Genomic DNA, 22,233 nt, shown 5'->3' with positions numbered 1-22,233 from the left:
TAAAATTCAGTTAGTTATTGGAAATTTTGTTTAAAAAAATCTGGCTTCCAGCTGCTTGCAGTTCATGCATGCAAACCACATAATTTTGGTTTGAGACCACTGATCTATGGTATACACAGTAATTTCAGGCCCAATTATGCTTGGAACAAATTCCAAAAGTAAAAAATTACATTAAAATTTATTATCAATGTTTATAAAGGTTTTTCCCGTCATGCATAATTTTATAGTCTTTAGAATCAAACAACATACCCATAAACAACCAACCCTCTTTATGGGAGCATCAATGCTGCCTATCTTGGTTGAAATATACAAGCAACATGTGGAAAAATTTTGTTTTCTCCACATTCTCTCAAAAACCTATGTTTTAAAAGAGGTATGTAAATGATACTTTGTGCTATGGAAACCTTCAGCTGAATTTAAAGCTTTGTTATTTTTTATTTCAGAAAATTTCTGAAATTTCAAGCTTAAAGACTGACAAAGAAGTCAACAATAACATTCAATTTCTTGATCTCTTAAAAACTGAAATACTCTTCAGATTACAATATACCACAAACCAACTGGCAACCAAAGCATAGAGGCACTCAACTCTTTTTTCACATAAAATGACTGCATTTTATTTTCACTTAAAACATGTCAAAGATTTCTACAGTGGGAGGATTCAGGGAGGGATGAATGATTCGGGATATTCGGAGCTGAGACAGCGAATGTGCAACACATACAGTGGATTACACTCACATTTTCTACGAACTGTCCCAGTCCAGTAGGCGAACAGTTAAGTACTTAGTTATTTTTTATTGCGATATTTTCTGAACTTATTCAGGTAACCTCAGGTACAGCAAAACATCCTTTTTGAGGGCACACGACGAAACTTCAGATGATGATATGGAATCGCACCGATCTATGATTTTGAGTAAATCGATGCAATTCGCACTCCGTAGAGAGAATTTTGTAAAGTCACCCAGGAGGAAAAGAAAGAAAAATGAAAACCTTGTCTGAACCGGATGTTACTCAGAATAGTGTGACTCATCCTAAGAACGGAAATGAGATTGGAGACCAAATACTGAAGATGATACACACCCATGGTGTAGAATTCTTGAATTGTTTATGAGGAAGAGGTCCGACTTCCCCAGAAATACTGACTAACTTAGGCAAAAACAGTCAACAGCGAGACGAAGAACAGCCAAACGAAAACCCACGGATCTCTCCTAAGAAGACTGCAAAGAAACTACCAGAGCTGACCCAGATGGAAATTACCAGTGAAAACAGATTTAAGAAATTGGAAGAAATTCAGAAAGAACCTGAAACTGACTGCACCGATGAAATTCCACCCCCTATTGTTTTTAAGCAAGAGACGATAGACTGGCTTATAGTTCAATGTGACCTAAGAGAAATATGCAAAGACGAAATTGAGGCAAGCATAAAATTGAAATTGATTTATGTGAATACGAAAAGATGGAGGATTAAAAAAATGCCATGAAATTTTTGAAGGCGAATGAAATTCCTTTTCACACGTACTTGACGGAAAAAAAAAAAAAAACCCACTGAGAGTCAACTTGAAGAATCTCCCAGATAAAGTCACTGAAGAAGCGGTTTTAGATGATTTAGCAAGAAGAAAATTTCCAGTTACAAACGTCAGACAGTTCTGCCAGAGCAAAAAATCAACTCTGAAAAACTGCCTATTTGTCTAATTGAACTTAAGAGAAATGAAGAAGGATATGCAACCCATCAGTTAAACTGCATATTTAGCGTGAACATCTGGATAGAGAAGTATAGCCCCAGAAAATGCCCGATCCAGTGTTTTAGATGTCAGGAGTGGGGGCACTCCCAACATTTATGCACTAATGAAGCCAGATGTTGCAAATGTGGAGACAAACATTGCAGCAATACCTGCCCTAAGAAGCAAGATGAAGCTCCTACCTGTCTATTCTACGGAAAGAATCACGTCTGCAGTTATCGTGGATGTGAAGAGTGTAAGAAAAAGTTTGATAGAAAACCAGCCCCACGTAAAATGAAGGAATTCGCTGCTAAGAGTGATGATCTCCCGCAATTTGTAAAAACCGCTGAAGGAAGCATCCCCCCACCTCAGAAGGGTCAGTAGAGCGAAAAGTTAAAAAAGAAACTTAATCAAATCTCTGCAGATGCAAGAGAAGCCCTTAACTGGCTGCGAGATGATAAGATTCAAGAATTCTTCGGCAAAATCATCGAGTTCATTGAAATTATCAAGAAAGCGAAAACAGTAGCAGATAAATTATCTTCTGGCTTTAAAGCTGCAATGTATTTAATGAAGATAGCCGACGAAGAATATTAAGGACTTTACTTTTACAAGAAATGTAGTAATTCAACGTTCTACTTCATTTTTCTTTACCTAATCTTACTTATTCTACTCACCAGTTAACCTGGTTTCTCAAGCAGCAGAGCGGGATCAGTTTCTGGGAGGGTGACCTCTCACGTGACTGGTTCCGACGAATGAGCAACTACTGTTTATCGACAAGACTTGTTACCACTACGGAGAGGACTTTACTCACCAGATCGATGGCTTATGCCTAACTCACAGCTATTAGCCCGTTTACCATCTTCTATGCTAATTATTTGCCTTTCAGCTTCCCAGTACCAAAATTTTTATGTAACTGTTTATTCCATGTTAATTATGATTTTTTTCACCAGCTTTTGTTCTAGAAATTAACTGGTTATTTCTCTGACACAATTCAAAGCTATAAAATGTTCTACAAGAGGTAGGGCCTTCGGCCCAGGTACCCGGGTGTACCAAAGCACCACTCTACCAGGAGGCGATTTCTAAAGTTGCACAAAAATAAATAAAAATTCATAATACAAATTGCTGAAAACAATATATATCCTCTTGATATTGGTGAAAGGCTCATAAAGAAAACCAACAGACAAGCTTCTATACTCATTTCTCAAAAAGTAAAATTGTTAGTGACACATACATCAAATAAAAGAAAATATATAGACAGTTTCCCTACTACATATCATGTATCTGCTCTTTGTTTTAAGACTTTGTTATAAACTTTCCATAACCCCATCCATCTGAAAATTGTTAAGATAATTCAGATGCTACCACAAGCAGATACTTCATATGTATACACACAATATACAGGGTTAACAAAAACAAAAAAAAAAAAAAAAAAAAAAAAAAAAAACCCTATCAGTAAGAACTGATAAACATAAAGTTAATCTACAAACTCATTACTACCAGTTCATCAATGAATAGCGCATGTGGGGTTAAACACTCTGCTGCACATCTACACTCAATAACTGAATGGGACAAAACAAAACCAATGCTAATCCCTGGCACAAAATTACAGAAGTGCTTAAAATCACCACCACACTCTTGTCGCAACAGACACCTTTCCTCACTCGGCCAATTTTACTCATTTTTAACCTCATTTTAACTGTATGTGCCAGTTAATTTTTGTTGACATTAGCAAAGTGTCTCCAGATAAAAGGATCTTACAAGCTCAAAATGCAAGTGACCTTTCATTCCAAAACATAAAAATTATTAACATAATTCTGAATTTAAAACACAGTAAATGCCATGTTTGCTTCCTAAAAACAGTTACCATATTATAACGAATAATTATTATTTCTTCAGCGACTGATGGAAAATGTTAACAGAACTATTTTAAAACTGAATAAAGGAGTCTCATCAGCACCCTTCTGTATACCTGTTTCAGAATAATTTCACCATTTTTCTAAAACAATGTGACCTTAAAATGTGTTCCAAATTACTCTTTAGAATGATTTTTAAGATAAAGGCCTGGCAGCAAAGTTATAACTAATGGAGAAACTCTGATTAAACGAAATAAACGAATACACCAGCAACTATTATGCAGTTACATGACTGGTTGCTCCAATTCTAAAATATTGTGTACATTTAAATAATTACACACTCAAACTTGTGTGGCAAAATTACAAAACATTTCTGTATATTAATGTTTTCTTATTAGATATCTCTAATAAGCAGGAAAGGAATATGATGATGCGAAGAAAATAAAAGATTATGGAAGACATTAACTCCAAATTTCAAGTTAAAAATACACAAGATAGGACTTCAAAATCCGAAGTAACATCATTCACAGAGCTAAGGCTAACGTCCCATTGAGCACTTGCTCTAAAACCATGCTTCTTGCCACTATGTTCTACAAAGAGAGCTTTAGCTCTTCTCTGTAATTTTAGGTGAAGGACATAAATGAGAAAATATATTTTATTCTTTGGGAATTAAGACTCCCAAAGAAAGTATGCTTCCATTAGCAGTTTCCAAATTAAAATTTTTGCTTATGTTCCAAAGGTTGCTAGATTTTTCATTCACCAGAAATGGCAGATTCCAAAAGATCAAATCAACACTTCTATGACGGCTTCTAAAAATTTTAATGATTATAGACAGAAAATTCTTCAAAATTCAAATAATAATTCTTGCTAATTTTACTCATTAAAGCATAATAAAATATACATAAATAATTATACAGAAATTTAAAATAATATAAAATACAAAAGAAATACGGCACAGACTCACAATAACACAGGTTACAAAACAACACATGCAACACAGGATGCAATTTTGAGCATAAAAATCAAAAACAAATATAGACAAAATACAGACAAATATTAAGATAAATTTATGGTATCACCATACATTAAAATAAAAAATACATACCTTCTAAGATTTGATGAACTCTTATATCTCTCAAATATTGCTGTACAGGATAATCCTTCAGATATCCATAGCCACCATGCAATTGCACAGCATGATTTACTATCTAGGTTAAAAATTATTCATTTCAAAAATTCAATGCAAGAAAACTCACATCATAAATTAGTTATACAGATATAATAGTTTTAAAATACTTTAAGGTTTGTTCTCTAGTGGGCATATGCACCAGTTGATGACCTTGTGGCAGCCATGACATTTACTCAGTTAACTGCAATTATTTACTGAATAGTTGGGACTACACTTGTACAAAAATGGTGAAATTCTGGTGTCCCACCTTCTATCTCCTATCCTATGTTGTGGCGCCATTTTTTAGCACAGAGTAGAAGAGTCGAGTCAGTGTGGCTGAGTGTTCTTGAAGGCAATAAATTATCTTGAGAGCTTGTCACATAGAAAGTGGACATGATATTATCAAGCCAAGTGCTTTAGTTATGCTTTAGTTATTGGGCCCACTACAACCTTATCACTGAACTCAAATTATGAGTAATAAATATCAGAACAGAGTTAAAATTTAGTTAATGTTTTATTGGGCTAAATCATAATTAAAAGTCAAAATTAATTAATAATAAAGCTAGAAATTTAAGTGAAAAACATTTTTAAAAACTGATAAAATAAAATAAATCTGATCTTTCAGTTAGGCAAAGTAATTCTAAAACAATAAGCAGTTTATCCAGGTCCAGCTGCGAATGAGTTAAAACATTATTAAAATGAAAAATGACAATATAATAATTTTTTGAAATACAAATAATTTTCCATTTCTCATAATCCATTATTATACAAAACTGACATTTCTATCAATTCATAATTTAAGAGTTTAAATGCAAAGCACATTTAATAAATTGTATGTATTAAAGAAAACAAGGAATTAACATATATGGTAAGTATGTTACCTTGCAAAAATTGAGGACAAATAATTTTTAGGGCATAACTTTTAAGAAAAACAAAGAGGACCATAAAATTCTACTCAGATAACATAAACGATAGTGTATTTTATATTGTTTGTAAGCTTTGTACTCCTTAAGGAAATTATAATTCTCTTTAAAGAAGGAAGTAACTATTGGAGATGTGGAGGAAAGCAGCTTCCTCCCAGCTACTCATGAAGTGCACATTAAAACTGATGCTAAGCGACTAAATTGGAAAATCTATTTCCTGAATACCTTTATCTGTGAAGTATCAGATGACTACAGCTGCTTTATAAAATATTATCACATCAGATATTATCACTCACCAAAAGCAAAAAATCATCTAGAGCAGTGGTCTTCAAATTTTGTCAACTCATGGAGCCCTTAGAAGTACAAAGTCTAAAATCTGGACGTCCATTAACCAGAATGATCTAAAATCTGGACCTCAAAATCACCAACGTTTTCTCAAGGGCTTTATGCATGCGCATTTGATCCAACCCTTTGTGCATAATAAAACATCTGGAGAGTCCCGATTCTCAATTTCACCTTGAGATAAATAAAATACGTTGTTATTGAAGAAACAATCATTTTAGCATAAATTTGTACAATCAGTAATTTGGCTCTGTTGTTGCATATCTGCTTGGCATACATCTCAAACAGAAGCATTCCACACAGATACATCGCTGATCTGACACCAACCTGGTGAATCATTATTTATTACACTTTCCTTTCATCACCGCATGTTTATCAAAACATGACAAATTGATTAATGACTCGTGTAGCGATGCTTAAATTATTTTTTTTTATGCTAGTAATTGAATAATAAAGGAGTATGGTAACCTTTTGTGTTGACGATGAGTGTTTTTATCGCTTGGCGATGATTGCAGATTTAAGTTAAATGCGCTAAAAAAAATGTTAATGATGATACCCACAGACCCAAAGATTACATTTAGGGCTATTTGAATTAAGAATAACTGATTTCTTATTCACATAAACTCAGAACTAGCACCAGGGCTCGTATGGCCGCATCAAGTTGCAGAATTTAGGACCCACAGAGACCATAGACCATCAGGCGATAAGATATCTAACGCCGGCCCTCAATAAAGTTTAAGTATATGGTGGGAATTTATTTATTCAGAACTCCGATAAGCCTTAAGCACGTGCAAGAAATAGACATAAATATAATAAATAACTAAAGTAATACAATTCAGGCTTAATTGTCTCAGTGTGCGGCAGAAGCAAGATAAAATTTAACGGAACAACTTGTCGTTAGTCGCCAAACTCATGATGCATAGCCAAATATGTACAGTGAAGAATAGCTAAATTTGATGATGATAGCCGCTAATTTTAATGGTTTTCGGATATCGCAAAACAAAGGTGAAATTTTCCAATTAATGGATTTTGTAAAGAAATGTGGAGAAGCAGTAATAAATAAACATGATATAAAAGATGTTTTTCATTGTGATGACAATGCTTCTCAATCATCAATCAATTAATGAATGGCAAAATCTGTAGTATGGTTCTAGATCCAGAAAATACCACTACCATAGTGAAGAAAGTGACAGAGAAGTTACTGAAAACGAGAAAATTTTGATTGACAAGTTATTCGGAATTCCCGAAATACCAGTCACAGGACTTCAACAATGTAACTAAACAAGAGATCATGTCTGTCTACAGAATTAAAGAGAAAGAATTAGCACAAAAAATGAAGCAACTGACACAACTTACACTGAAATAAATATTTAATAAGGTAAACAAATAAATATTAAGATTTCTTTGTAAATTTTGGTACCCTTTAGATCATAAATACTTCATTATTTCATAAATCACGATTTCATATTTTTAATTTTATAATTTCTACATGCCATCTTACTAGATTTAAATTGATGATCTAATATCCGGAAAAATCCCAAATCCGGAATTGCCGAAGTCCCGACGAGTCTGGATTTTGGACTTTGTACTGTATAATGAATGCTTTTGCAGGGAACCCCATCCCACCCTTAAGGCAAGTTTACATTTCTCCAAGTGACTTGCAGTAAACCCCTCACTATGGTGTCTCGAACTGAGTGAACGGACCTGTAATTTGATAGATTGCACACACCAATCAAAGTGGACTGACAACTCGCCTCCGTTTATTTATAAAATAGATACCAACATGGCAGCTGCAGTGTTTGATGTTTGCAAAGCAGTTTTCAATGACTTAATTTCTATTCTCAGCCCCCCCCCCGAAAAAAAAGAAAAGGAAATGGGTATGTGACTGGATAGCTTGCTGTGACGAATTAGGAACATTAGATCAACTTTTGAGTGAATTTTGGGGCAGAGATATCCAAAATTACAAAAATTTCAGCAGAATGGGCGAAGAATAGTTTGAAACTTTATTGGAAATGGTCACTCTACTTATTCAGGGGGGAAAAAAGTTCTTTTGAGATGCTCTGCCAGCAAAAATTAAAACTGCTGATAGTGCTTCGGTTTATGGCAACGGTGATTCCTACAGATGCTGCAATATTTATTTCAGGTGCCAAAATGCACAATCAGCATATTTATTCCAGAAGTGTATGAGGCCATTCTGTGTATGAGGTTGAGCAAAAATTATTTATCTTTTGCTTGGGCTCTCCCAAACCCTCAAATTTTAAAAAAAGTTAATAATATCTTCATACGCCTTCTGTCAGCAATTTTTAACTTAATACTTCTGACTGATCGTTTGTAAATAAAATCTAGTTTGTTGTTCAAATAAAAAAGGGAGTCTATAACTAAAATTTCCAAATTTTAGAATATATTTTATTAGGTGTAATTGGCCATTAGTAAAAATTGGTTTTTCTAAATTTATATCAACAAAAATCAAATGTTTGCCTCTTCATGTTCTTTAATTGAAAACTGTATTTTATTGGGTAGTTCAATAACATACAATTTAATTATTTTTGATTAAAGCAAATTTGGAAATAAATATGTTTAAAATAAATATTTTGAATCCGATACCCTAATTTAATTTGCTTTTTTTTTTTTTTTTTTTTTTTTTACAATATCAAAAACCTAAATTTTTCTGATCAGTAGTTATATCCACATTATATTTAGGTATTAGTAAACAGTGGTCATAATATTCAGGTAGCGAAGTATTCCAAAAAACTTTACAAGATGAATATGCAATAAAAAATGCCACAGTTTGATTATGGCTCCATTTCAGCATTCTCGACATGATGGAAAAAACTGGGCTGACGTCTCTGAGAACACTGCTTCGAATTACTGCCCGGGTAAAGTTTCAACTGGTTCAAAGCAGAAATGGAATAGCTGAGCCATCTCCCCTATGTTCTATTCCAGCGAAGTGAGTATTTACATTGCCAACGAAGTTGTAGCGAAAAGCTCATTACAAGTCACTCAGAGAAGTGTAAACTGGCCTTTAGAAAAATATAGCTTAGAATTTAAAGTAGATCAGCATGTCATAGATGCTTTATGTAAAGACAATTAAAAAAGTAATGGATTTCTATTAAAAAATTTAACATGAAATTAATCTAATTTACTCATTAACAGCATTAACTCGTGCTCATCACCTATCCTTACTGTATATTTAGTAACAAGGATGTGCTTGCATTTGTTTTACACAAACTGTCAAATTTAGATCTATTGATGTTACCTGAAGTTGAATTTCATATCCAGTGTTTATTTCTATATTTTGTTTTCACTGCAACATTCATTAAGAAAGACTTATCACTTATTCACGCTGTTCAAAATGGCATTAAAATCTTTATATGTGGGAGAAGTATTTGGGTACTCTACATGAATCTACAACCAAAAATTTATGACTTGCTTAAATTTAGATATTAACATTGAATCTATTGACATGTCAGTAAGTTTCTCCCTCCCCTTCAATAGCAAGACTTCTGATTTATTGAACAGATTTTGTACCCAGTCAAATTTAGTTTTTTTTCTTTCTGGAAAATATTCCTTTATTACTTTCTTCAATTGATAAATGTGCTACATCGTATCATTTTAACACAGTTGTCCAAATACATTTTTCATTAGAAAACTGTTCAGTGTTGCAAAGTATGGCACGTCATGCTTTTTGACATATGATCAACACATGTTAACTTTAAAACAAATTCTCAGCCAAATATATCTTCAATGGATTATATTTTGTTAATACACACAAATCAATTAGTGCAAGTGCTTTATAATTTTCTTTTGGAATTTTTGACTCATGGAACCCTGGGGTTTGACTTGCGGAAACCCAGGGTTCCGTGGAACACAGTTTGAAAACCACTAATCTAGGACAATGGTCTCAAACTTGGGGGCCCTTGCAGCAGTTTTATGTGACACACAATCACTTATGTATTTGTTACAAATATGGTACTTGTAGTTTTAGAGACATAAAGATATGTACTGTGCTTAATGTGTTCAACTGCTATTGAAGGAAAAAAGAATGAATAAGTTGGGGGCTTTGTCACTGTACGCTTGTACAACAGGTTATGTGACTAGACCGAGGTGGGAGAATTACCCATTTTGGTACAGTCAGAAAACTTAGTTTGCCAGTTGTCTGATGACACTTCAGTATTCTGAAATTTCCGGTTATGGTTTATGGCTAATACATCTTAGAATTACCTGAAATAAATGTCAGTCTAAAGCTTAATATTTAGCAGTCAATATTTTTGAATTATGAAGTATAACCAAGAAACATTTCTTGTAGGTACCAACATTCAGACAGACAGAAAATATATATAAACTTTGAATTTTTCCTTTTGTGCTCTTATTATTATTTATTCATCTGTTGATAAAATTCAATAAGTGAAAATTTTTATTTTTGTTTTATTAAAATGTTTTTGAAACTTTGTTAAAGTGTTATGATCTGTCTACTGGTTTCAGATAAAGCATTTGGCCTGCATGCAATTTTAATTTGGGACCATTGATTTAGAGCTGACCCAGTGATTAGTGATTTTCTTTTGATAATCTAGAGTATTTTAACAATTCCATGCATATATATATATACACCAATATCATTACCCACAGATTTCTGTCCCCTAATGCAAATTCCCTTTAAAACTGCTAGATAGGAGAACACATTGCATTCTTCTCTCAGCAGATTGTGAGACAGCATTTGTCAAGCAAACACAGCATTGGAAACAGTCACTATATTCTTTAATTTATAAACATCATATGCTTACTTTGTTGAAATGAAACAGAAACATCTAACATTCAATAGTTTGCAAAAATATAAACAAAGGAATGAGTCAGTGAATGGAAGACTACTTTCATGAATTCGTTATTTTTAGCTATTTAAAATTATGTTGTACAAAAACAAATGCAAAAATAACAGTTACATGGTGGTGCACTTGAAATCAGAAAAGCAAAGACCATTCATTGTTTTGAAAAGTACACAAAGCTAATCTGTTTTAAAAGATAGCTTACATGAAAGATTTAAATCTCCCTTTATTGCTGATTTGAGAGATATATACAGCTGCTAACAGTAGCATATCACAGTCTCCAATAGTACACAAACTATTTAAAGCTGTTTAATGGTGCTTGAAAAAAGCAAAAAGCACATAACACATTTAATTAATGAGTTTAACAGAAGAACGGATTTTTTGTTAAAGCAAATGACATACCAGCAGTATTGGGGAAAAAAAAAAAAAAAAAAAAAGAGTTTTTAATCTCCAATATTTTGGTATCTTTTAAGTCAAGCACAGATTAAGCACTTTAGATTAAGCATAGATTAATCTAGGCAGCAATGGATTCAAGAAATTTGAAGGATGTTGTCTACCAGGCATTCCGCACGTTTCCAGTAAATATCATCGATAATTAAACTGAAGAAAAACAAACAGCATTCATACTTAAGTATATGCATAGTATTTGATAATTTACAATATCAAAATTTTGATTATGGCATGTAACTCTGATAAAATTATAGTACAGTAGGAAAAAAATACGTCACACCAAATGTGTAAAGCAAATATTGTTTTAAATAAAGTAAATCAGAATATTTATTAAAACTTTTAAATATAAGTAAACAAATAAAAAATTAACAAAAATTAAACATCGGTGTTATTAATTAACAATACTAGCTAATTCAGTTAACAGAGCTGAATTTTACTTGCAATCTACTGACTGAGCACAGTACTATTTATTAATTACAGCTGAAATTGGTTAACTTTAATATTTTAAGTTTAAAAATTTCCACAAAGAATATCTGGAAAAAAGTAAAATCCTCAACAGTAAGGTGTACAGTGAGAGGCAAGTCCGTGTTGAATCTGCCATCAAGGAAAAATGTTGAAATAAGTTCCGGCACAAAAAGGTATTTTTCTATCAAGATAATGCAAGACCACGTGTCTGTATTCACCAACTAGATTCTGTAGCGACTCGAATGGGATCATTTGCCGCACTCACCACACAGCCTCGACATCTCTCCTTCGAACTTCTACCTATTTTCATACCCGCAGCTATGTCTTGCTGGTGATGTTTTCCATTTTGCACAGGACATCCAAAATGAGGTTGATCTGTTTTTGGACTCATGGCCACAAAGTTTCTGTGCTGAAGGTTTGAAAAACTACTAAAACGTTGGCAGAAAATCACAGATTTGTGTGCTGATTACTACCCGAACTAAAGGTACTGCTTTCAATGTCTCTTTTTTTCTAACTTTATTAAGAACTTTTTTGGTGGAAAACTTTTGTTACAACCAGATATATGGGATTGGGGCAGAAAGCCTCATAAGCATCAGGCTCTCAAGAGTAAGCTGTGTAGGCCTACCTAAAAAAAATCTCATAAACAATGTGCAGCCTGAGACTTTCCAGCTAATTGCTCGCCACCTTAGAGGAACAGGAAATTATTTTTGAAACATTTGCAATTTTTCAGATATAAAGCTTCAACATATGCTAAAGCATTTTAAAAATTAATGCCCCTTTTAAAGCAAGCAAAAGGTGTTGGGATTTTACTTATTTGAGAAAACACCATATTTAAAGGATAAATGGGAGTTTCGTTTATGCTTTTTTAAATACGCATTAGCACCATTCTCGTAAACAGTATTTAAAATCCCTGTCAATTCTTTTTTACACTCCTGCAATGGAAACAGTAAATTTCAGTGTGCAGTATGTTATGTTAGATACTGTATCCATAAAAATATTTACCCTGCCCGTACTTTTCACAATTGCTGGTCATAGACATACACCTCCAGTCACAAAACAGTTTTGAATGATACAAATATGCATATTTACCATTTTAAAATTTGAAAAGAAAATTGTAAGAAAAAAGATATCTAGCTTATCTTTAATCTAATAATTTAACTTTTTAACATTTTTTATTACGAAATTTAACTTTTTAAATGTTAATTAAAATTTATTTTTTAATCTTTAACCCCTGCATATTCAAGAAAATTCTACAGTCACAACAAACAAAATGCAAAAATTATAACCTCGCATACAATAACAGTTGATTAAGACCTTTAGCTCCAATGACAGAAATCGTAATCAGGGAGCGTATACAAATTAAAAAGTCTGTATTTGTATATAACAAAACACAGAATATCAGCATTAAAAAGTTTTCTGATAATAAATTGAGTTATAGGCATTTTTATGCAGATTATCACGAAAGGTACAGATCAATATAATTTTTTTTAAAGGAGAATTCGTGTTCCAAAAAACACTGTTGGGCTTCACTATTATCACATACACAACTCATAACATTATTTGAACATTATTAAAAATGCTTCTAGTTTAATGAAGCTTTTCTGTGATTGTTAGATGATGAATCTAAAGTAAAAATCTATCTAAGAATATTAATTATACAATTTTAGCACTTGAAAATATATAAATTACTTAGAAGAAAATTCTTCCAACATACTATGTAACATAATTATATATTATAGAATTTTACATATCACTTAATTGGAAAAGAATATGAATGACTGAACTTCTAGGAAAAAGAATAAAACTTAAATGATTTTAATTTATTTATCAACTGACACCTCAAGACATGTTGAAAATCATATCAATAACTGCAGATTTTGAAATTAAATATCTCTGCCAGTTTTTGGCATATTGGAATGAAACTGTTTTGTGTTACTTTTTGTAATTATAAAGTTTTCTTAAATATGAATATATGGATCAGAGGACTGTATGAAAATTTAGACTTCTTTCCTTTTTTTTAATTATTTAAAAATACCAAAACACAAATATTTGCATCTTTAAAACTACTTTTGTAACTGGAAGTATGCATATACAACCAAAGGTTGCCAATACTTCTGTGGACATGGTGTATATATCTAAAGCACAGTTAATGATTGGAATATTTGTAGAAAAGCACTTCAAGACTATATGCTTAAGAAGTATGTTTTCATGGACAGTTTTCAAATGCAAATTGGTCCACCTGAAATTTAAAAGTCGCTGATTCATGCATTGTCCAAGTAACAGTTTTACATATGTCAGTTTGATAATTTTAAAGATTCAAATGGATAATTTAATCCAGAGAAGCGAAGCACTTTAAAGTAGTGAGCATTCTGATACATCTGTACAATGTATCAGTAGTACACGTATACATAAAAATTTATACAATACATAATTTGAAACTGCACAAAAATGGCAAATATACGCACAAGCAATTTAAATGAGTTTTATGTTTGCAACTTGACATCATCAGATAAATTAAATAAACCACGACAAATGATAACAGAAAGTAAAAGTAACATAATACTTTTATATCAATTTATGAAATTCTTATATACGACTGTCTCACTTCTCCTGTGGGCAATATAAAACACAATAATGACATATAAGATGGACAAAAAGTATGAGTTATGCTGCAACTATGGACACTTTGTCGTAAAATTCTAGATAATCTTGATAATAAAGTGACTATATGATAATTTTCATCGTGTATTACGGAGCCTTCTTGGTGAAATTTAAAATGAGAAATCAATCATTAAAACAGTGATCTTTCTAAACTTGACAGATTATTCCTTAAATCTGTTTAATTAAATTTACCTTCTCACCTAACTGAATGATGCAATTTTTATGAACAATACAGTATTAAAGAAATAAAATACTATTTATATGTATATGAATTTTAAGCATAAAAAGGATAGCAATTTATAACCTATTGGGATGCCAAAGCATCTTATTTTAGTGCAATGGTTTGCATCTATCAAACATGAGGACTGCACTCCCCCCAGATTAATTCTATATTCCTAATCAATACAAGAGCTTGACTTCTAAACTTTTAAGAGAGGCTAGAGAGTAATATGAATTGCTCATTATTCCAAAAACATGATAACTCTTTAACCCTCTCAGTGTTTCGGCCGGAAAATTCCGCATAGAAGGCTGCCTTCTATATTCATTATACATGAAAATTTCTGCTAGTTTTTAATTTATCTGATTTCGGTTTGGATGTATATTGGAAGAAAAGGAATCAAGGTACAAAATGAGAGAGTCATTTTTTAATTAAAATCAAGAAAATACCACATATTCATGACATTTTGAGGAACTTTGAAATTTCAGGGCTAAACTCGTAATGATCGGAGGGTTAATTCCCTTTGAATAGCACATGAATAAATTTTGTCTCCTTATAAATTAAACAACACAACCACTGGATATGAAAAATTATATAGTTCATTATACAACTTGCTTGATTATACATATGTAGATCCAAAAGTTTCTATCCTGATTTATATTTTTAAAAGAAACAGAAAATTTTAACAACCTGTTTTTTAGAATAATCTCATTACACCTTGATACACTTTTCACATTATCACTTATCACCTGAAAAAAATGAACAAATGTTGCTGAAAAAGTAATCTGAATGTTTGCCCTAAAAACTATCTATAACTGCTCTTTTCATGCCATCATCAACATTAAACCTCTTTTCACAAAGATCAGAATATAGTTTCATAGAATATAGATCAGAATATAGATCAGAGTATAGTTTGGAATACATATAATCACTTAAAACTAAACCTGAGATGTAAGAGCTTCTTAAAATTCCAATCAAGCTCCTTAAAATTCGATTGCTGTTTTTGAACTGCATTGACACATAGCTGTTTTGAATAAAAGTCATAATACCTATATTGCAGGAAATTGTTCATATAAAGATGCTTATCTAGAGTGTGCAAAACTGCACTGCTTTAATTAGATTCAAACTTGTTGTTATCGCCTTTACTTTCAGTCTCTTATCATTTAATACTTTCTGACACCAATGCCCTGAATAGTCAACCTACACAATAATTATCTTCTATGGATTATTAGTCCATGTGAAATTGTTTAACATATTCTTTCACTGTAAAATAGGAAAGAGATAAGTTGGCATACGCATGATCCAAGAACTGCTTTATTTCTTTGCAATTAAGATCTGCTATAGTCAAAAATTTAAACACAGAATAATACTCAATTTTAAACATTTCAGAGCAATCTAGCAACATTATACAACAAACAGTAAAAAAAGAATGCATAAGATTTCTCAAAACAAAACCTTCAAGTTTATTCATTTAGTACTGCCATTACATGTCTGAAAGAGAAACTGAAAAATAATTGTTCATATGTGAAGTTGGAAACATTTGGATCTACTTATATATTTCAAAGGATAAATTTTATATGATACCACTTGCATATGAGTAAACTGTAAATGGCGTAACAATTTCATCTCATGATGATCAAACACCAATAAGAAAGGTTCAGGAACACTGCCTTAAATAAATGCAGTCAAACCTGTTTAAGATATTACTTATTTTGGTACAACTCTGATATACGCCCTAATTTCAACAAATGTGGCGATATGTGTTCTGTGCTGGTTTTTGGCACGATTACGTGTTGTATGGCAACCCTGTTGACGTTGAAAAATCTTTCGCTGGAGCTCATTGGTTCGTGTTATGTTCGTTGGTTCACGTCATGCTCGTTGGTTCGCGTCTGTGTCTGAGAAGATAGGGGGAAAGATAAAATGGTGGAAGTTGTTGAATTGAAGTTCGTCAAAAGGAAATATCATTGTGGCCCTCCTGTTGAGGAGCAGTTGGTGCTTGGAGGAGTGGAAAGAAGGTCTGGGAGATTATTTTTAGTGGCTGTGCATGATAGAAGTAGGGATTTGTGATTTTATTTATTTGTGAATCATAGTATGAATTTTCCAGATAGTGTGTCTGGCTGTCATATAAATATGATAGTGATTATGTGGCGGCATGTTAAAGGTGGTATGAAATTGGTATTTCTGCTGTTCGAAAAAGCATTAATTCATGGTAAGCGCATTTTATTTTATTTTTGTTCTTATTTTGAGAATGTTATGTTCATTGATTTTTTAGTATGAATTTCTGTCGTTATTGTTTTTTTTTTTTTTAATTGTTTGAAATTTATTTTAGTTTATTTTGTTAATAAGTGCGTAGTGTCTATATTGTGCAATTCGTAGATGTTTTTTAAAGTTGAAACAGAACGCTGTGTACATGGTATTCTTTGAAATTTATTGTTGTTATGTTAATTTATTAAAGCGAGGTGTGCTCAGTTTGCAGATTCCTTCATTGCCTATATTTTGCAATTCGTGGGTGTGTTTTTAAGTTAAAACATATCACTGTGTACATGGATTCTTGTCAAATATTTTTGGTTAGAAACTTTACGTTTTTGCTATCTAAATTTTTTGTTTTTGTTTTGGATTTTTAGCTTAAATTGTGTGTTCAAAGCGTGGTTTTTGCATGTGCAGAAACTGCGTTTTTGGAGACATTTAGGCTTAAAGTTCGAAATGTAGACAAAAATTTAGATACTAATATGGCAACGTGGCGAGAAATTTGTCGACTTGAGGGCACATATCAGAGTAGTTCCCTTATTTTACTGCCTGAAAAAATTTATGAGGGAAAATTTAAGGACATAAATTTATCACATTGTGAACCGTGCAGTAGAAAATAAATGTTTTGGGCAGTATAATACATTAATTGGTAACTAAGTAAGAATTTATTTAGAAAAGAGTTTTCCATAAAGTATCACGTCAATAAATAACAATAAGAAATTTACTTAATGTCTAAGATTAAATTTCAACCAAAAAAAAAAAAAAAAAAAAAAAAAAAAAGGGCATGTGTAATTTATATTTAACATCAACGTTTTTAAATAATAAAATCTGACCTCAAAACACTTCTCAGTAGTAAAATATTTAGCTGCAGCACACATTGACACAGTCTCCAAGCCACCTTTCTGCAAAGTTTCTGCAGCTTTACGGACTAATAAACGAGAAGCAATTAAATTCGATGCCATGCGAGCGAGGAGAAACTGATTATGCTAAGGAGAAGAAACAAAACAATAAATACATTTTTAAAAACATATCATCTATAATTTAAAAACAGAAAATATGCAAAGTTGTGAAAACCTTTTCAATCCATATTAATAATTTAGTTAGACATAGGTCCCTTTGAAATTTTTGAGATAGACGCAGATTATAAGTAGTACGGAAAAAATAACGGTAAGATTTGAAAATATGAATTACATTAGCCCATCAATTGATTTTTTATTGGACAATTGCAAGCAATTTAGCACAGAAGAAATTTTAAGCAGAAGGAAAAATTTTGATGCGAGAGTGTTATCACGCTGATTTTAAAATGGGATTAAATCAAGAAGAATGTGCTCGACGTCTACAATTAGCATTTAGAAATGTAGGTCCATCTCATGCTACTATATTCAGATGGTTTACATAATTTCACAGAGATTGCAACTCTCTGAAGGATAAAGAACACACAGGAAGGCAATTTTCAGCAGTAATCTTCCATAATGTGTCTGCCATACAGAAAATATTAATCGATGACAACCGTTACACCTACCAAATGATACAGAAGGAACTTAACATTGGATCTGTTGCCATACATAGAATTATTTACGAAGAACTGCATATGAAAAAACTAGTTTGCTGCTGGGTTCCCCATAATTTAACTTGGCACCAAAAAGAGAAGCATGTCAAAATCTGTAAAGAAACCCTTAAATTACTTAAAGATGGTGGCCACCACATTATTTCTAAAATTGTAGCTGGTGATGAAATGTACAAACCATTATTTGACGCTCCAACATGTCAAGAAAGTAAAGTGTGGGTCTTTGATGATGATCCCTCCCCCCCCATATTGGTGAAAAGGCCATGAGAAAAGTAATACATGCCATTTTCTTCAGAAGTACAGAACGGATCAAAGCCATCAAGCTGGAAGGACAGAAGACAGTCACAGCTAACTGGTACATCACCAAGTGTCTTCCATTATTCTTCAAGAAGTGAATGTTAGAGAACCCATGCTCCACACTATGACAATGCATCATCTCATTCAGCAAGACTGACAGTTGAGTTTTTTGAACAAAAACACATCAAAGTGATAGAACATCCACCCTATTCACTCAATCAAGCCATCTAAAAAAGAACTTACGTGGACGTCCTTTTCATTCCAAAGATACGATTGATGATACTAAAAAATGCAATTTTTTCATCGATTTCAAGATATGAATGGCTTGAGGCATTTAATATTCAGAAAATTCGCTTACAGGAGAGCACTTATGCTGTAACAGACTACTAAAAACTTATGTGTATCTTTAAAAATTTCAAAGCGACCATCGTACTTTTATGTGCCACTAATTAAGTATGAAAATAATCAAACTTATAAATTAAAAATGCTTTCAAAATGCTCAAACGCTTCCTTCAATTCAAAAATTATTATTTAATGCCCAAGGTTAGATTGCCAAAGAAATTTGGTTTGATATCTACCATTATTAAAGGATAAAGAGTTCCCAAATTGAGTAATTAGTTTTAATGCTTTGCAGACTATTCTACACTTTCTTCAGAAATTCCAATTGAGTCTAGTTCTTAAAATACTCTTACGTTATTTATTATTGCATTAATCATAATAGAAATATTTTATGAAAACGTTTTCTCTTTTCTAAATTCTGAACCTGAAATCACCCATCCAAAGACAGCCTTTATTGCACCCAACTGCTTGTTTATAGCGACTTTTTCATCTAAGATAAAATTCCAGAACAAACGGATCCTATTAGAATTTCAACATTAAAATAATTATCAGGGTAACACAAGTCAGAGAGCTGTAAATCATGTCTAGTTATGAACTTATGGTGAAATTATGGTGCTTGAAATGCTTGGAATAATGAGGATTTCGATTTTACTAATGAACTGCATATTTTTTCTGTTGCTTTCTGCATTCCAAAGGAAGTGCACAGAAAGCATTTCATAATGAATAAGTTTAAATTTGAGAAGTTGAAAGGACAAAAAGAATATTGGCTACCAGTGTCTAATAAAAATTATGTTAATTTAGAATTAAATTCTGAATTTGCAACAACTGTACATGTTTGCAAATAAAAATTTTTTGAACATATCAAGCCTGCATTACACTATAAAAGTGAGTTTACCGTTTCAGAATTAGAATTATTAGACACTTTAATATTCTCAGCATTATAATTTGAATTAGGTGATATTTTACATTTACTTTCCGTATCATTCAGCTGATTAGTTCCTGCAGTATTATTATTTCAGCTATTACCCAGACAATGATGACTCTCACTGAACCAAGGAAGTTTGTTAGAACAACAGTTTTTAGTAATACAATGCATTTTAAAAGTATTAAGCATTCTTCAAATTTTCTAATTTATTTTGAGTTGATACTCTGCATTGAAACAAATTGTGGCACATGAGAAATGCCTGTAGATGGCATCATCTGCATAGTAAATGCCATTAGAGAGTGTACTTTTAGACATTCTTTTCATGAAAGTGTTTTGAAGCTTTGCAGTTTTCCTGATGATGTTTGAAATTTTATTTCACACTCGTTCAGATGCTTGTTCTGTACCAAAAATACGTTTTTTTCCCTCTGTTTCAGAATATTATTTTTTTCTGAACCTTCAAAGCTTACATTTTCTACAGATCTGTGAAACAATATCTTGTGGTATAAATTTGATCAGCATGAGACACAGCAGAGATCACTAAGTTTCTGAATTTAGCCCTAGTGCTTCTGAATTCTGAGCTTCCATTTCACAAGTATCTATTACATCTCTAAGCAGAAAAATGTCTGTTGATTTCCTAATGGCATTACAAATTAACCCTTTGCACTCAAGCGGTGCCTCTCATGCACCACTGGCATGTGATGCAATAACTCGAGCAGTGCCTGAGAGGCACCATTCGAATCAATGTGCTTATTTGTGTTTGACCTAAGGAATGTATATTTAAAATGTGTGATGTATATTTAAAATAACTTTAACTTTAATGGCGCTCATGCTATGCGATTCCGTTGTTGTGATGCACGTGTTACTGTGCTAGCTGAATGTTATGTGAAGTGTTTAAAAATGTAATAATAAAAGTTTTGAATTCTTCGGATATACTCATTAGTTGAGTCTTCTTTTAAAGTACAGAAGTAATTAAATTCAACAAACTACACAAGAAGTTACATGGTGTCAGGAGCAAAATGGATTTCAAACCACCTGCTCTGCTAACATTCTCTGTCGGAAATGTTAAAGAAAAGTGGAAAAAATGGAAGCAAGAGCTAGAAAACTATTTACTTGCAACGGAAAAAGATGCCAAGCCACATAAGACTAAAATTGCAATCCTTTTGAATTTACTCGGTACTGAAGGACTCGAAATTTATAATTTCGATTTGAACCACCTAAGAATAAAGAGAAATACGAAGAGGTCTTGAAGTCTTTTGAAGATTATCGTTCACCACGGCAGAATGTCGTATACTAACTTACAAATTCTTTTCGTGTAGCCAGCAAGAAGGACAAACAATTGAGTGTTATGTCATTCAGTTAAAGACTTTAGCGTCAACTTGAGAGTTTGCTGAACAAGAAAATAGATTGATTCGCGACTGTATTGTATTAGGCATTCAGGATAGGAGTCTCACTGAACGTTTGCTTCGAGAATCTAACCTAGGATTAGAAAAAGCTATAGAAATAGTCCGTGCCGCTGAAACGAGCAAAGAGCAACTCCGGAACATGAAAGATGATCCAGCGACTGTGAACAGCGTGAAGAAATATAGAAAACAGCAGCATCAATCAAAACAGTCAGTGCCACTGAAATTATCATCGCAGCAGAAGCAATCAGCACTAGAATATGACTGCAAGAAGTGCGGAAAAAGGCACAAATATCGGGACTGTCCAGCTTTCGGAAAGACGTGTGCGAAATGCAAAGTAAAGAACCATTTTGCCGCGAGGTGTCCCAAGAATATTTATGAAGTTGGAATACCAAATAATGAACTTAGAATATATAATGAACATAGTGTATTTGTTGACTCTGTAATGATGAATCCACCAGTAAACGGGCATAGTGAATTTAAAATAAGTGCAAAATCAATCAAAGATCTAACAAATTCTATTGATGAAGTAAATAAGGATATTCACAAGGTAAGTGAAACATGGGTGAAAAGTATTACAATGTATGTAAATAATAAGTATTTCAAGGTTGATTTTAAGTTAGATACTGGTGCAGAAGTAAATATTTTGCCTTTGTATGTTTTAAATAATGTTAAACCTAAGCCTAAACTTAATGAAACTGATTTTTCTTAACTGCATATGGTAATTTTAAGTTAAAACCAGAAGGTACTCTTATAATTAATTGTTCAACTAAAAGGCTTAAGAATGTACCTTTACAATTTTATGTTCTTGATGTAAGATCTAAGCCTATATTAGGGTTAACAGC

The 22,233-nt window shown here is 32.4% G+C and overlaps 1 protein-coding gene across 3 annotated transcripts in view; it reads right to left on the bottom strand.

Moving 5' to 3' along the window:
* LOC118200033 (isobutyryl-CoA dehydrogenase, mitochondrial-like) overlaps positions 1-22,233 on the bottom strand; it is a 127,323-nt gene that overhangs the window by 15,809 nt on the left and 89,281 nt on the right. For 2 of the 3 annotated variants that reach the window (XM_085807413.1, XM_085807415.1), the window contains 2 exons: positions 17,694-17,846; positions 4,673-4,775 (listed from right to left, as the gene is read on the bottom strand). In XM_085807413.1, the coding sequence (XP_085663539.1) occupies positions 4,673-4,775; positions 17,694-17,846 (256 nt within the window). The remainder of the gene's footprint in view (positions 1-4,672; positions 4,776-17,693; positions 17,847-22,233) is intronic. The other variant, XM_085807414.1, reaches the window with a different exon arrangement.

This window comes from Stegodyphus dumicola, chromosome X1 (assembly GCF_044657685.1).
Source record: "Stegodyphus dumicola isolate Sdum_Otavi_A_Nest chromosome X1, ASM4465768v1".
In the NCBI taxonomy this organism is placed as follows: domain Eukaryota; kingdom Metazoa; phylum Arthropoda; class Arachnida; order Araneae; family Eresidae; genus Stegodyphus; species Stegodyphus dumicola.
Note: the sequence above shows the minus strand (reverse complement) of the source record. Positions and strands in the feature narration are given on the sequence as shown.